The sequence below is a fragment of the Papio anubis genome, chromosome 16 (assembly GCF_008728515.1).
Source record: "Papio anubis isolate 15944 chromosome 16, Panubis1.0, whole genome shotgun sequence".
NCBI classification, from domain to species: domain Eukaryota; kingdom Metazoa; phylum Chordata; class Mammalia; order Primates; family Cercopithecidae; genus Papio; species Papio anubis.
Window position 1 is genome coordinate 48,742,949 of NC_044991.1, and position 16,540 is coordinate 48,759,488.

Genomic DNA, 16,540 nt, shown 5'->3' on the forward strand with positions numbered 1-16,540 from the left:
TTGAAGTAATTACTTTGTGACAGATGTTTTTCTAAGTGCTTTGTAAATATTTACTTGTTTGATCCTTTATGCGGTGACTATCATTATCAACCCATTTTTCATGTATGTATATGTTTTATTCCACACAAATGTTTTGGATTTTAAGTACATACCAAAGTTTGAAATGTTTCTTCCTGTGTACTGGTCAGCTTTAATAATGCTATATAACAAACAAGGCCAAAATCTCAGTGGCTTCATTACATACATTTATTTCTCATTTGTGAGTCAGACGTGGCTCAGTAATTTCTCAGTTGGGCTTGCCTGGTCTTGTCTTCAGACTGGAAGTTGGGCTTGTGTCTGCCCTTATGCATCTCTCCTTCCAAGACCTAGCCTGAGGAATTGTCATCTACCTGAGAGAGAGATCTTTGTGGCAAGAGACAGGAGCACAAGGAAAAAGTGGAAACATACAATGCCTCCAAAAACTTCTGCCCTAAACTTGCTAACACAGTCTCTTCCATCCACAGTCAAAGCAGGTCACATGGCCAAATTAAAGTCATTGCGGCAGGGAACTATCATCCACATGGCAAGTTTAAGGAGAGAACAAAAAGATTTGAATAAAATTATTTAATTTATACACCCTGAAAATTCAACTTTTATCTTTTGCAGCTGGGATCTAGAGGAATAACTGAAAAGATGTTGCCCTGAATGAATTTACAATAGCTTTCTCATGGTCTTCTGCTGGCAAGATATAAACAGCTGACTCTTTTCTATTTATATTTCCCAGGTTTTGGCATCATGTTTGGGAAGAAAAAGAAAAAGATTGAAATATCTGGCCCATCCAACTTTGAACACAGGGTTCACACTGGGTTTGATCCACAAGAGCAGAAGTTTACCGGCCTTCCCCAGCAATGGCACAGCCTGTTAGCAGATACGGCCAACAGGCCAAAGCCTATGGTGGATCCTTCATGCATCACACCCATCCAGCTGGCTCCTATGAAGGTATGGCAAGGGTTCCATCTTTGGGTGGGCTTAAGAATCATGCTCTTATTTGATGCACTGCATCAGCTTTATAAGCAAGCTATAAAATGCCTAAACCACGTATTTTTTTAACATTCACAGATTATTCACAATTATTCTTTCATGATTATAATTTTCACCATTTCTGCCGGGCGCGGTGGCTCAAGCCTGTAATCCCAGCACTTTGGGAGGCCGAGACGGGCGGATCACGAGGTCAGGAGATCGAGACCATCCTGGCTAACACAGTGAAACCCCGTCTCTACTAAAAATACAAAAAACTAGCCGGGCGTGGTGGCGGCGCCTGTAGTCCCAGCTACTCGGGAGGCTGAGGCAGGAGAATGGCGGGAACCCGGGAGGCGGAGCTTGCAGTGAGCCGAGATCGCGCCACTGCACTCCAGCCTGGGCGACAGAGCGAGACTCCGCCTCAAAAAAAAAAAAAAAAATTTTTCACCATTTCTTATAAATTACAGCACATGAAAAGGAACTTTGGCTTTAGATGTGATTTTTTAAAAATCAGACACATAAAATGCAATCACAAAATAGGACACTTTTATTTTGGCTTTAAATGGTGTTTTTGTTAGACTTTATACTGAAGCGTATTATCCATCCACTCTGGTTAATATTGGCAATAGCCTCTGACCAACATTAGACCACCTTTTGTTGTTCTCCATTTGCTCTCAAAATATTTAAACTTTTCTTTCATTAAAATTTACTGCCAATAGATTTTAATAATAATATTTATAAATATATATACACATGCATATATAGGCATATACATATATATGTTTTATATGATCAAATAAATATGTGTATATATATACACACAAACATATACACACGTATTTATTTGTCTTTATAGCTTTCAAATTTGTCTTTATAGCCTAAGAGAGAGCTATTGCAAATAAAAGCAAGTAATTTGAGTCCTAGAATAAGATATAATTTATCTTAAATATGTAGCTAGGAAATTCAGTGGATGTGGATTTAGTAGAACCTTCGACTTCATTTCTTCCATCTCCTAGGTGGGCTGGCTCGTTATCCTTTCCTCTCTGACAATCATTCCCACTGAGAGTTGGAGCAAGATTTAGCAACTTCTAAGCTGCTAAACCTTGTGCTTCTCTTACTCACTAGCATGGGCTTTCCAGCCCTTGTGCCAAATGCATGAGCATTCAGTCCATATGAAATGAAAAGACTGAAATATTAGTTATAGACACTTAAATGTTCACTGGGTGATGACTGGAAGATACATCTCAAGTATAGAGCAGGTCCTGGATGTCTGCAAATGAGACTTCAGGCACAATTGTACCCCTCAGGGAAAAAATAAAATAAAAACAGACAAGGAGTGACAAAAACAAGATCCAGCTAGGTTGGATCTCACCCATAAAGATTAAGATTAACCAAATCCATTTAACTGAAGGACACCCAAAAAATCCAGCACCTCATACTAACACTAAACTCCCATAAAGCAAATCTTATCTTTCTCCAAATATGAGTATAAATATTTCGCCACATATGAGTTCAGTTAACACCATTAGCAGACAGTAGACGATATTGGTGGTCAAACAGAATCCTGTGACTACCAGACTCTTACAATAAGTAAAAATTAAAAGGTTTAAGGGGCCAAACTATGTCATATAGTTTGTATGATCCAATTTTTCAGAAATGGCCTCTCTGGAAAAATCTTACAAGTCACCTAAGAATGACATATTATAAAGTATAGAGAATATATCTCAGAAGTCACAAAAGTCCTTGAAATAAGAAGTAATGAATAAATGGGCAGAAAAGACTGAATATAGTCATGCATGTTTAAAGCCATTTTGGCAAAATTATTTAAGTTAAATAGAACTAACCATTCTAGTTGGTTTGGTCAAAGTGTCCTTTAAATTGAGAAAGGAAAATGAGAAAAGAGATCATGACATAAAAACAGTCAGTGGAGGAAGTGTGTCACCCCGGATGTTGTGGAAAATACCAGTTCTTCAGTACTTGTCAGCAAGCTTCAGCAAGCTAGTTCCGAGTGGAAATCTGCCGTTGCCACCAACACTCTTCCTTGATTAGTTAGGATTTCAGCTGTTCCTGTTTAGAACCTCGTGCTTACCCATTGTCATGCTTACCAGGACATACCTCTCCTCTGTGTACACTTATTTAGGCCAGGGTTTCTCCAACCATACAGAAGATCAGAATCACCCAAAGAGTCTGATAAAACACAGATTGCTGGGCTCCATTCTCAGAGTTTGTGATTCAGTAGAACTGGGATGGGGCCCAAGAATTTGCATTTCTAATATGTTTCCAGGTGGTACTGATGCTGCTGGTCTGAGGACCACACTTTGAGAGATTTGATTTAAGTAGTATAAAGGAATGTATCCACATAAGGTATAATCAATGTGAGTTTACACTGGCCAGGATTTCCAAACTGTCAGAAATTTAACCAGAAGCTACAAGTTAGCTTGTACTTGTGTCAAAAGTTTGTGTGCCCAAACTTTTGGGCTAGCCATGTAGGCCATGTAGGCTAGCCAAGATAACCTGAACACCCGGAGGGGGAGGTTCCCTTTAAAACATTTGGCAAATATCATTGAGAAATTCCTTTAATATCTAATGTGATTCTGTCCATGAGAACATCATAAGCAATATTAGCAAAATCTGTGCTGAATTAGATGCATTACGTAAAGGGCAGGTTGAATGGTCATATTTGTTTGTGATTGCCCAGTAGTTCTCAAGCTTAGACTTTCATAAGAATTTCCTTGGGGGTGTATTATAGCTCACATTTCCAAGCCCCACCCTAGGGATTTTGATTCAGTACGTCTGGAGTGAGCCTGATAACTTGCTTTTCTAACACGCTCTCAGATGCTGCTGGTGCTGCTGATGGATAGACATACTTTAAGAACTGCTGTTCTAGGTGGACTAAAGCCACGACATAATGATCACCCTTTCCCTTTGTTACAGCCTAGAAATCATTTGAAATGCTAAAAAAAAAAGAAGATAATATTTAAAAGCTTTTGTAGCTTCTACCTAAAATGAAAAAAGTATATCTTAACATTTGCTTCATATTTCTTTTTAGTTTTCAAGTAGAATTATATAAATAATGTTAAATAGCTTTATTTGGCATATCTGAATTTTATTAAGTGATGTCATAATGTATATAATCTCTAACTTACTTTTTTACTTAATATTATTTTGAGATAAATTCACACTGATGTGTAGAAAATGAGTTTATTTAAAAATTACTCTCGCTTTTTTTCAATCTATCCATTTCTCTACTAAGGGATATTGTCAAGTATTTGCTACTATAAATATTAATAATATTGTCATGGACATCTGTGTTTGTGTCTTCTTGGGCCTATGGTGAAAAGTTTTCTTGCAGTGGTTCTCAAAAGTGTGGTGTAAACCTATGGGGGTTCCTCAGACTCTTTTAGGGAGTCTACAAAATTAAAGTTTGCTTTTTTTACTCTCGTTTCCTGTGTATACAATGGAGAAGCTATATTACAAGTGATGATGTCATTGATTGATGGATGCTTAATGGATCGTGTGCTTTATATTCTTATGTTTTAAATTTTCTTGACTGGGCACAGTGGCTCATGCCTGTAATCCAGCACTCTGGGAGGCCAAAGCAAGATTGCTTAAGTTCAGGAGTTTCAGACCAGCCCAGGCAACATAGCAAGACCTCATCTCCACTAAAAAAAAAAAAAAAAAAAAAAATTAGTCAGGCAAGCTGGTGTGCACCTGTCATCCCAGCTACTCTGGAGACTGAGGTGGAAGGATCACTTGAGCCTAGGAGGTCAAAGCTACAGTGAGTCGTGATGGAACCGCTGCACTCCAGCCTGCATAACAGAGCAAGACCCTGTCTCAAATAAATAAATACATTTATCAGTTTTAATATCTAATGCAGTGAATATTAACAGATATAACATAAACTAAGGTCTCTTTTAGGTCCTCAATAATTTTAAGAGGTTTTTGAGACAAAAAGGTTGAGAACGACTGTCTTGGAACTTATATTAAATGTGATTGTCTGTGACTTCTGCAACTTACCTTGCCCACACTACTGACTTTTTTGTTTTTTTAAATGAAAATAGAGACTTTTGTCTTTTTTAGTTGGCCAGCAATCTTCTAATCTCTACAACCTTTTCAAAGATTATTGAATACAATATTCCATCCCTTTTTGTGTATACTATATAATTTATCTGAACCAGCTGTTTTGAAGTTTTTTAAATTGTTAGATCCTTATTTACCATTCCTTTTCTAATTTTAGCCTTCAAAGCCTTCCTAACAATCTTCTTTTTATCTTTTAAAGATTGAAGAGTCACAGAGAAGACCAGTGCAAAACTGGCTCTGACTTAGTTTTCTTTGTCTTTGTAGTCTTCGGTATTTTATAATCTTTCAAAGCTGAGGTTCCGTCCCTTCCTTTTTTTATCGACTGCTGCTGACTACTGCTTAAAAAACCTCTCTATTCACAAAAGCAGGTAAAATCAAGAGAGGTAAATCTTTAGGTCTGGCCATCCCATTCTTGAAGATCACTGTTTCATTTTCTCTCCTGTCGTAATCTATGTTGAAAGCTCATCCAAGATGGAGTCTACTTTAATTACTCTGAAATTCTCTACCTTTCTCTATTTTTGTGATTCTCAATTTTGCATTGTGTTTAGAGCTGTATCTTTTTTCTTAGTTTTATTTCATGGGATTCTCTCTTTCCTTGAATAGTTTTTAAATCTGCTTTCCCAAAATACAGGGCAACTATCTGACATTTTCTAGCAGTATTTCCCTTTGACCTAAGGTAACAGTTTTCCCAAAGGTTCCTCCTCAATTACACATAACTGATGTGCTCTTCCTTGTTACTCAGAGTTAAGCCAGAAGGAGTTATTTATTTTAGTGTCTCCTTTACTTTCTGAGAGTTGCTGCCAAGCAGTTTAAACTGTTTCCAGATGTTTGCCATGCTCCTAGCTGAGTGAAGCTCCCAGCCATTCTGAGAGCTGGGGCTGCCCCCTCATGACTTTTCTGGCTCCCTTAACAGGTCTCTTCTTAAAGTTCATAGATTAGATTCCCCATTACTTTCCTATCCTCATAAATCGCTGTTTTTTGTTTGCTTGGTTTTTGTTTTTTGTTTTTTTTTTTACTCTCCCTTCTTTTAGACCTGTTTCTGCTAAAATATAATGTTGAGCCTAGAATCATCTTTTTTGCAACATGAAGTCCAATGCCTTCATGTTCACTGAGCTGGGTCACCACTTTTCATTTCTAAGTTCTCATCTAGGTGAACATCAGGACACTTCTAAGAGATAACAATGGAGCCAGGAGAAGATCTTGGAAAGAGATACATTCAAAGGAAGGAGGAAGAGCTAGTCCCAAGACCCTGTGGCAGGAACAAGCTTGAGGAGTTTAAAGGAAAAACAGATCATCTGTTGGGTAGAGCAGAGCACGATGGGTAGAGACGTGGGGGATACGGCCAGATGGACAAGTAGGGATTGGATGGCACGGGGGCACTTTTGGAAGCCACAGTCATGAGTTTGCTGTTTTGTGAAGCCTTGGTGCATGAAGGACACAGATCTCAGATGAAGAAATGGTCCTATTACGAAATGAATTGATTTATTTAAAGGTCAGACCCAATGTATAGTGTACCAAATATATTGATCTGATGTGTAATCCTGCAGGTGTTAGAAGTATATTAGTCAAATGGTTGTGAACAGCTGGGATGCCGGAAGTCCTTCCAATTTAATGATTATCAGAAGACATTTAATAAAAATACAAACCTTCTTTTTTTTTTTTTTTTGAGACAGAGTTTCGTTCTGTCGCCCAGGCTGGAGTGCAGTGGCCGGATCTCAGCTCACTGCAAGCTCTGCCTCCTGGGTTTACGCCATTCTCCTGCCTCAGCCTCCCGAGCAGCTGGGACTACAGGCGCCCGCCACCTCGTCCGGCTAGTTTTTGTATTTTTTTTTTAGTAGAGACAGGGTTTCACTGTGTTAGCCAGGATGGTCTCAATCTCCTGACCTCGTGATCCGCCCATCTCGGCCTCCCAAAGTGCTGGGATTACAGGCTTGAGCCACCGCGCCCGGCCCAAACCTTCTTAAAGAGGGAAGAGTGTATATGTTATAAAGATAGTTAATTTCACTGCTAAGCAAAATGTAATTATAAAATGAAACCCATTAGGCAGACTACCTATGTTTTAAAACCTCTCGTCAAAAATGTCACTTCAGAACTGCATTGAGTTCTTCAGAACCAGGGCCCTCAGCAGGAGGAGAGATTGCTGATCCTTTGTTAAAGTTGTTTATGTTATCTTTATACTTGCAAAACCAGTGAGGACAACGGACTTGGACACTCACATTTCTCTCGGTGCCTATTACTTCCTGGAATCCCTCGTTCCAGTGTCAGTATCCCTTTTCAGCCCTCCCACCACCACAAAGACTGTGTAGTAGGAACATCACACGGGCCCCCATTTTCTCATTTGCCTAAATTCAGGAGATGTGGGCAAGGTACCTTGTTTCCAAATAAAAGAAGAAATCCAAAACCAAAGCCAGATTTATCATATTTCTTCATTTTTATGATCCCATCCAATCTGGAAACTTCAGCAAAGCAGTTTTTCATTGTATTAATGAGGTTATTATTTGATGTGTACCATGTCAACACACCATCTTTCCCCATAAATGTCTCTCTCTCACACCCCTTTAAAAGTAACAAACTACATCAGCCACTAATAAGAACCATCTTTGTTTCCATCAGTGTTTTGCAGTGTTTTACGTAAGTCACTTTAAGGTTTCCTTAAACTTTGAACAAACTTGAGCTCACATGGTCTAGTTGTTACTCTAAAAAACAAAAGCTGATGTTTTCAGAGAAGACAGTATCACCCCAGGGAATTTATCCCTGCAGGTAGCCACCTCTTCCTCCATTTGGCAGAGGCCAATGTTAACCACACACCTCCAGGCCTCTTGGCAGGGCCATCCTGGTACCCAGTGTGATAGCTCTGTAATCACAAATGGGTGATGTCACAGCTGTCACACCTGCAGCTCCCTGGAACCAGCAGAGAATAACTGGACATTCATGGTCCATGATCCTGGCATTTGGAAGACAGCTCCTAGGCTCCCAACTAAAACTGGGTCACGGAGACCCTATGAATGAATGCTCTCAAAAATAATCCTTCTAAATCCAAAGAAAAAAGGCATGTGGCTCTCTGTGACTCCCACTCATGCTTGGAACTTGAAAGATTTAATCTCCTGCCACCCTCAAGACCAAGGTAAACACAAATTGAACGTACCATTTTAAAGCAATTGTCAGTTATAGGTTATATTGAAAACTTATTTACTCCCAATTGGTGGTTAAATCTATTCCTGAAGCCCTCTTCTCATGGTTCAAATTGCCGTTCCCAGCATTCCTGCAGTGGCTGTGTTCCCCTACTGTAACTCCTGGGAGGAAGCGATAGAGAAGAACCCACACAGGGATTGCATATACTGAGGGGTCCTGTGAGTACCTCCACTTGAGTGTTTTAGCCCAACTCTACTCCCAGAGTGGAAGCTGGTGTGAAGGCAATGCAGGTGTCAAATCTATAGTAATCTCTAGTTTTTGTTGAAATCTCTTAGGCAACAGGCCTGACCAAAATCAAGAGTATGGTTACCAAACATCGGATAGTGTTTTACAGAGTACAAAATATTTAAGATTTATTCTTTTGTGGCACTTGTAATAACAAATAGTTTTAACCCAGTTGTACAGATGAGTCTTGACTGAGTATGATTGATTTGTTCAAATTCACCCAATTTCTAAGTTGAACCCAGTTATTTATTTATTTAGAAACAGGGTCTCACTCTATCACCCAGGCTGAAGTGCAGTGACACGATCATAGCTCACTGCCACCCTTGTATTCCTGGGCTCAAGCAATCCTCCCACCTCAGCCTCCTGAGTGAGTAGCTAGAACCACATATGCACACCACCATCCCTGACTAATTTTTTATTTATTTTCTTATGAACACTGGGTCTGGCTATGTTGCCCAGGCTGGTCTTGAACTCCTGGCCTCAAGCAATCCTCTGGCCTTGGCTTTCCAAGTCAAGAACCCAGTTCTAATACCATAAACCCAGCTGCATTTGGTTGCTACATACCCATTGTTTATAACTCCTGTGCTCTTCTTCCCTAAAGTGTTAATGATTACTTTGTGTATTCCCTCCCTCAAAGTATTTGCTTTCGAAATGAGGAGCATAGGAAAAAGACAATCATAATTCCAAAAAGAGAAACTTATATTGCAATATCAGACAGGTAAGTGGGATGGTGGTATTTCTGAGCAGGGGACATTTTCCAGTTTGCCTCAAGTAGCACAAGAAAGATTGATAGGCCTGGAGAATGTTGGCAAAAAAAAAAAAGACATAAGAGATATCACTTATTACTCACGGCCGCATGTACCACATGCTATGTTCCATAGGTGCTTCACATACACCATCTCTGTAGACTAAATTATTAAACTCGATTTTTTGGCTGGGCGTGGTGGCTCATGCCTGTAATCCCAGCACTTTAAAGGCCAAGGCGGGTGGATCACTTGAGGCCACGAGTTCAAGACCAGCCTGGCCAACATGGGGAAACCCTGTCTCTACTAAAAATACAAAAAATAATGGGACATGGTGGCATGCACCTGTAATCCCAGCTACTCTGGAGGCTGAGGCATGAGAACCACTTGAACCTGGGAGGCGGAGGCTACAGTGAGCAGAGATCACGCCACTGCAATCCAGCCTGAGTAATGGAGTGACACCCTGTCTCAAATACTAAATAAATAAACTCAATTTTTCATTCTTCTCACCACAGGGCTGAGTGGTGAGAAGGGCTGAGTTCTTCCCCACCCCTTGAATTTGCATGTGACTTGCATGGCCAATGGGGTGATGTGAACAGACTTCTAATGGACAGCTAAGATTTCCCTCTGTGCTTATGCCAACATCATAAGAATATGCCTTAGATGACAGACTGCCTGCATCTCTGAAACTTGAAGCAGAGCCACCCAGCCCAACCTCGTTGTATGAACCTGAGTGTGGGTGGTTTGTTGTGCAGCCTTATAGGACAACTGACTGATACACTATCTTACTTAGCCCCATACCAGCCTTTTCAATTAGAGAGTAGTAACTCCATCTTTTGGGTAAGGAAAGCAAGTCTTAGAAAGGTTAAAGGATTTGTTGAAGATCCCACTTCTGTAACTGGAAAGGCCCAGGACTCAAACTTTATACCTATCTGACTCCAAGACCCGTGCTTATAATCACCACACCACTGTGCCTCCTGGTAATAAGTATGTTTGGGCATGAAAAACTGTTATATGCATAAATGATGCTAAGTCAGAAAACAAAATTGCTTCCTTCTTACCTTTTCACCTTGCAGATTGTGTAACTGAGACTCAGGTAGGCACAGTGGTTTTTCCTAAGACCGCAGAGCACATCAATGTCAGACATTATTTCTGTGGTTAAGGAATGCTTTTGATTTGATCATGTAGAAATTCCAGATTTAGCCCATGAGCTCTCCCTTGAGAATGTGAAAAGGACATCATTATAAACACCTACCTGACTATGATTCCCTATCATTACTGCCATATGACTTTATTTTTCAGTTGTAGAGTACTCAGAGAGCTTTACGGAGTCTTTCATTATACATGTAATCCATGCAGTCTTCTCAAGTGAATTAGGCAGAATATTTAAATAGGAAATGTCAATGAAATCATACAATGAGAAGCAAATGAGTGAACTTTCAAATGTGTGCCGCTCACTCCTGCTCCACTATGACCTCGATGCTCCCTGAGCTCATCATATTTTAGGTCAAACAGCACACCCTCCAGATCACAAGCGTGTCTCCAGAACTGTGTTGGTTTCCCATAGAGTGGACCTCTCTGAACTCCTGACAGCTGAACTCATCAAATAAGGACAGCTGTGCTTTGATAGATGGGAAATTCTATGTAATGTGAAATGATATTTTCGGGGACATCTTCTTTTCCCCAGCTCTTCTCTCCCAGCAGTAGTGACCTAACTGAAAATAATCCTTCTAAATGAAAAGAGAAAAGGCATGTGGCTCTCTGTGACTCCCACTCATGCTTGGAACTTGAAAGATTTAATTTTATCTCTCATTTAGCATCATATAGAAATTGGGACAGTAAGATGGCAGCTAGAGGCTGCTTTAGTGGAACTATCAAATCCTATCCTTTTTAATGTTTTATTGTGTAATTTTAAGTGGAAGCATTATGCTGCCAACTTTATATTGATGATAAATCTATCACTTTAAAATCATTTCCAAGCAGCACATCATTATCTAATTGATTGGCTGCTACTACTGTTACCTTTAAGATTAAATCCTGCCCAAGAAGGTACCTAAGTGTTTGCTGGAATCACTGAATCCATCACCTGTTGAGAATCTTCCTATCAGCTTTCTATTACTGTATGACAATTACCACTAAGTTAATGGCTTCAAAGAACGCATATTTATTATCACAGTTTCTCTGAGTTCAGATTCTAGGCATGGCTTAACAGGATCTTCTTGCTCAAGGTTTCACAAGGCTGCAATTAGGGGGCCAGCTGGGCTTCATTCCCATCTGGAGGCTCAAATGGGGAAGAATCCACTTCCAAGCTTATTTAGTCAGAATTCTGTGGGCAGAATTCTTTTCTTTGCAGCTGCAGAATGCGTGACAGCTTGCTTCTTCAAAGCTAGCAGGAAAGCAAGAGCTAGTCTGCTTGGGATATATATATATATATATATATATCTCATAATGTACTCACAGAAGTGATATCCCATCAGCGTTGCCATATAATGCAAGGTAACCATGAGAGTGACATCCCATCACCTTTGCCATGTAACATAACACAGAAGGCACAGCCTGTTACCTTTGCTGTATTCTATTGGTTAGAAGCAAGCCACAGATCCTGCCTATACTCATGGAGAGGGGATAATCAAATGATCACTAGGAGGTGGGAAACATTGAGGGGTCACCCTAGGGTCTATCTACCCTGGTTCCCAATGTCATTCCCACATGCAAAATACATTCATCCCAGCCCAAGATCCCAAAATCTCATCCCATTGCAGCATCATCCCAAAGTCCAAACTCTCATCATCTAAATTGTGATTAGGTATTGATGGAGTGCTTGGGAGTCATCTATTAAATGTAGCTGCTGGGGCACAATTCCTCTCCATCCATGGACCTATGAAGCTAAAGAGACAAATTATATGACCCCAGCCTTTCCAACATATAATGGCGGGACAGCGCAGGATAACAGGTGTAAAAATTCTGATTCAAAATGGGGGCAGGAGGAGGGCAAGCAGGTGGAAGGTAAAAAGGAATTACCAGTCCGTGGCTCTTCTGAAATCCAGCCAGGCAAATGTTAGGAGTTCTCTGATTACATTTCAAGGCTTGGGAATGGCCCTCTGTGGCTTAGGCTCCATCCTCAGGGTTCTTGGTTCTGCCCTTCTTTTTCATGAAAGGCAGCACATGTTTGCATCCTGAGTAGTTTTATCAGCATGCTTTCCAATGCTAGTAGAATGGGAAGGGTCTGAAAGCCTCCTTTATTTCATACTCTTTTTGTCCCTTTCAGGCCAAGTGGTCAGTATTCCTGATGAAACAATTTCTTAAGAACTTTGTAGAGTTTGTATGGATTCACTGCAGTTCATTCCACTAGGTGAAGCCATATCCACAGATATTTTAAAGATAAACCTCCCTATTCCTTGGCCTCCTTCTGAGATGACTGAGGGACAATGCCCATATGCTTCCTTGAGGTTTTCAGGCTCGATTAAGAAGATCTATAGGGCAAACCCTTAATTTCTTAAATGAGCCTTTCATGTAGCTGCATACTTTTGTCTTCTGATCTTTCTAAGTTTCTAACAAAGAGCTGTACAGTCACACTCAGACTTTTCCCTAGTGCATGCTCTCCTGAGAGTGAATCTCTTCATTTTAGCATCTGTGCCATCTAGAGATCATCGGAATTTTTTACATTGTCAGATTCTGATTCGGTTTTTTAAGAAAAATTGTCCTCCCAATTTTCCTCTTTCCTCACACATTTTACTATAAGCAGAAAGAAGAAACCAGGGGGTTCCTTCAACACTTCTTAGAAATCTTTATACAGCCAAGTTTATCACTTTCAATTCTGCTTTCCAGATAACCTCAGGAGACTATTTCACCAAACTTTACATTACAAAAGATTCTCCTTCCTCCTTCCTTCAGTTTCCAATGAGTGTTCCTCACTTTTGAGCCTTCACCATCAGCATCCTCAAAGTCCAGATTTCTGCTCTGAGTCTGTTCATGTCATTTAGGCTTTTTCTACCATATTCCTCAAAATTCCCCCAGCCTTCACCCACCTGGTTACGAAACCCCTTCCACATTGTTATGGATTGAATTGTGTCCCTCCCAAACGTTTATGTTGAGGTGTTAACCCCCAATGTGACTTTGTTTAAAGATACGGACTTTAGAGAATTAATTAAGGCTATGTGAGGTTCACAAGGGTAGGACTCTAATCCAATAGGGCTGGTGCCTTTATTAAAAAAGGAAGAGCTCAGTCATGATGGCTCACACCTGTAATCCCAGCGCTTTGAGGGGCCAAGGCAAGAGGATCACTTGGGTCCAACAGTTCAAGACCAGGCTGAACAACATAGCAAGACCCTATGTGTATTTTTTAAAAATTAAAAAAGAAAAAAAAGAGGAGGAGGAAGAGACACCAAAGGTGCCCACCCAGAGAAAAGGCTATGTGAGGATATAGGTAAGAAGGCAGCCACCCTAGTCTGTGTTATTTTGTTATAGCAGCCCAAGCAAACTAATACTCACATTTTTAGTAGTTCCCCACTTCCAGGTATCAAAAGCTATATTAGTTTTCTATTGCTATGTAACACATTACCATAAATGTAACAGCTGAAAACAACACACATTTGTTAATATCCTTGCAGTTTCTATGGGTCAGGAGTCTGGCACAGCTTCACTGACTCCTCAGGTCTCAGGATGCTGAAATTCAGGTGTCAGCTTGGCTACATTCTCCACTGCCTTCCCATCCAGAGGCTTGACAGGGCAAGAATTCACTTCGCAAAATTCATTTCCTTGCAGCTCTGAGGGAATGGGGTACTGAGGCCAGAAAGGAGAAGAAGCCTGGTTTGTTGATGAACAGGCAACCCCATAGGCAAGCAGGCTCAGTTGTGCCAGGGATGCTCTGAGACCATGTGGAGCACACCTCACAAGTAGCCCAGCAAGGAGCAAGGAAGCTGGGACATCTACCCACCAACTCCAAGCTTTCTTGGTTGTGGGTTGCTCCCAGGAGTTAATTCCCTGACAACTCCACACTTGGTCGTGCATTCCCCAACAGCCAGAGGACACCTTGTGGTAGAGAGACTCGGGGAACCTTCAGCATGGATAGGAAATGTCTGCAGGTGGCCTCTGGGGTGGACTGAGGGGATAAACGCACGACACCGGTGGCAACTGCTATCAGTATAATATCAACTTTCATTTCCTTAACAGATGTTTATTGTGCACCTACTATGTTCTGAGAGAAAAAACAACAGTATTTGGTCTTCATCTCCATAGCGTGCACAGTCTAGTGAGGGAGAAAGAATTGTAAAGACAAATGAAAACATAATATTATAACAGAAGTATAAATATTTTGTTATGAAAGCTTTGAGAACAAAATGACTATACTTCCTAGAAAATTTTGAGAAGATATAACTTTGGATTTTATGGAAGAGTATAATCTTATATTCATTCATACCTAATGAATGAATACTCCTATGTAAACCAATAGTAACTTTACAAAGAGGCAATGACAATGTATTGCCTAAGAGCCCTCTGGAGCCAAACTGTCCAAGAAAAATTAAAAATCTTGATTCTTCATATTCCGGCTATATGACCTAGTGCAAGTTACTTAACCTCTGTGAGCTTCTGTTGCCTCATCTGTTAAAAGTGGATATAACAGTACTACCTCACAGGGCTGGAGTAAGGATTGAATAGCTTAATACATTAAAACATTAGCAGTCAAGAAATAAAAAATGAATCAAAGCAAATGGTCACATGTACAAAGTATAATGAAAATTCCCTTTTTAAAGAGGAGAACAATATTTTGAGTTTTTCTCTCTCAATTAATTAAAAAAAACGTACATGTATGTCTTCATCATTTTAGGAATACTGTTTGGAATAATTTATATGTTACTCTCTAAACCATACAAGTGTGAGTTCTTAGAGTTCTTATAAATTTGAATGGAAAGGCCAGGCGCAATGGCTCATGCTTGTAATCCCAGCACTTTGGGAGGCATGAGGCAGGAGGATCACTTGAGGTCAGGAGTTCGAGACCAGCTGGGCCAACATGGTGAAACCCTGTCTCTACTAAATTTACAAAAATTACCCAGGGGTGGTGGTGAGCACCTGCAATCCCAGCTACTTGGGAGACTGAGGCAGGAGAATCACTTGAACCTGGGAGGCAGAGGTTGCAGTAAGCAGAGATCGTGCCACTGCACTCTAGCCTGAGTGAAAGAGCGAGACTCCATTTAAAAAAAAAAGAAAAGAAAAAGAAAAAACATTGAATGGAAAAATACCCCAGATCTCTTTCACTTGTGGGTGCATTCAAGTGTGAAGTTTCTAAGGGCAGGCTTCCAGTGCTATCTTTCCCCTGAAACCTGCAGGCCGCTGCAATGCTGCAGGCCATTGCTCCCACCTAGAAGCAGGAGGCAGAGCAATGACTGCTTGCAGCAGCATCTGACATCAGCAGCCCTCACCTCCCACCTCATGGGTCAGCAGCATCTTTGCATGTGAGTTGTGAGGCTGGAAACCTCATTGGCTGGAAACCACAAGCCAAGTTCACTTTCTGAAGTCTGTAGGTGTGGGGAAAAGGAGCACTTTTTAAACAACACTAGGGAGAGGTGCATGAGGAAATAGCTTTCTTCAAATCTCCATGTCCTAAAGCCGGATCTCACTTAGGTTAGAGCAGAAAGCTGGAGAAACAGCTGAATGTGATAAACCTTCTCTAGAAATGAAACCCTGTGGTATGTTTAGCAGATATTTTTATCTATAGAAGAAAATGTGCTTCCTTTGAGAGTTATTTCTAAAAACCTTTCATTTTTATGTTTTCACCACTTGAGAGCACTAAGTATTCATCATAGGCAGCTTAGCAAAATTAGAAAACTACGGAGAAAAAATAAAGACCGGTCATTTTTTTTGAATTTTGAATTTTGATGTATTTCTTGCACCATTTTAACACAGACACATGTGCGTACACATACACGGAAGAATGAGATTGTTGACTATATTTACGCAGTTTTGATTTCATTTTTTCACCAAATTTCAGGGGTTACCAAAGTTTCTTGGTTCGCAGTAACTTGTCACAGCACCTCCTAGAAAAATAAATAAATAAAAATAAAAGCCATTCCATTTATTAGGTAATTCAGTCCAAACTGTAAGTATGTCATAACAACAAATACATGTAAATTGCAATTTGTAAAATACTTATATTTCATTCTGAAACACGTGTGAAATATGCAGGCCTGCTGGACACTGCCTCACTTCTCCAACCTTGGAGCCAGGCTGGATACCACACCCTCACCCTCATTTCCTGTTCCACATTGATTTTCACACAGGACTTTCTGTTTGTTTTAGGTCAT

At 40.3% G+C, this 16,540-nt stretch overlaps 1 protein-coding gene across 1 annotated transcript in view; it reads left to right on the forward strand.

Moving 5' to 3' along the window:
• PAK5 (p21 (RAC1) activated kinase 5) overlaps positions 1-16,540 on the forward strand; it is a 304,085-nt gene that overhangs the window by 197,691 nt on the left and 89,854 nt on the right. The window contains exon 3 of the mRNA XM_003905067.2: positions 764-978. Within this exon, the coding sequence (XP_003905116.2) occupies positions 775-978 (204 nt within the window). The 5' untranslated portion in view covers positions 764-774. The remainder of the gene's footprint in view (positions 1-763; positions 979-16,540) is intronic.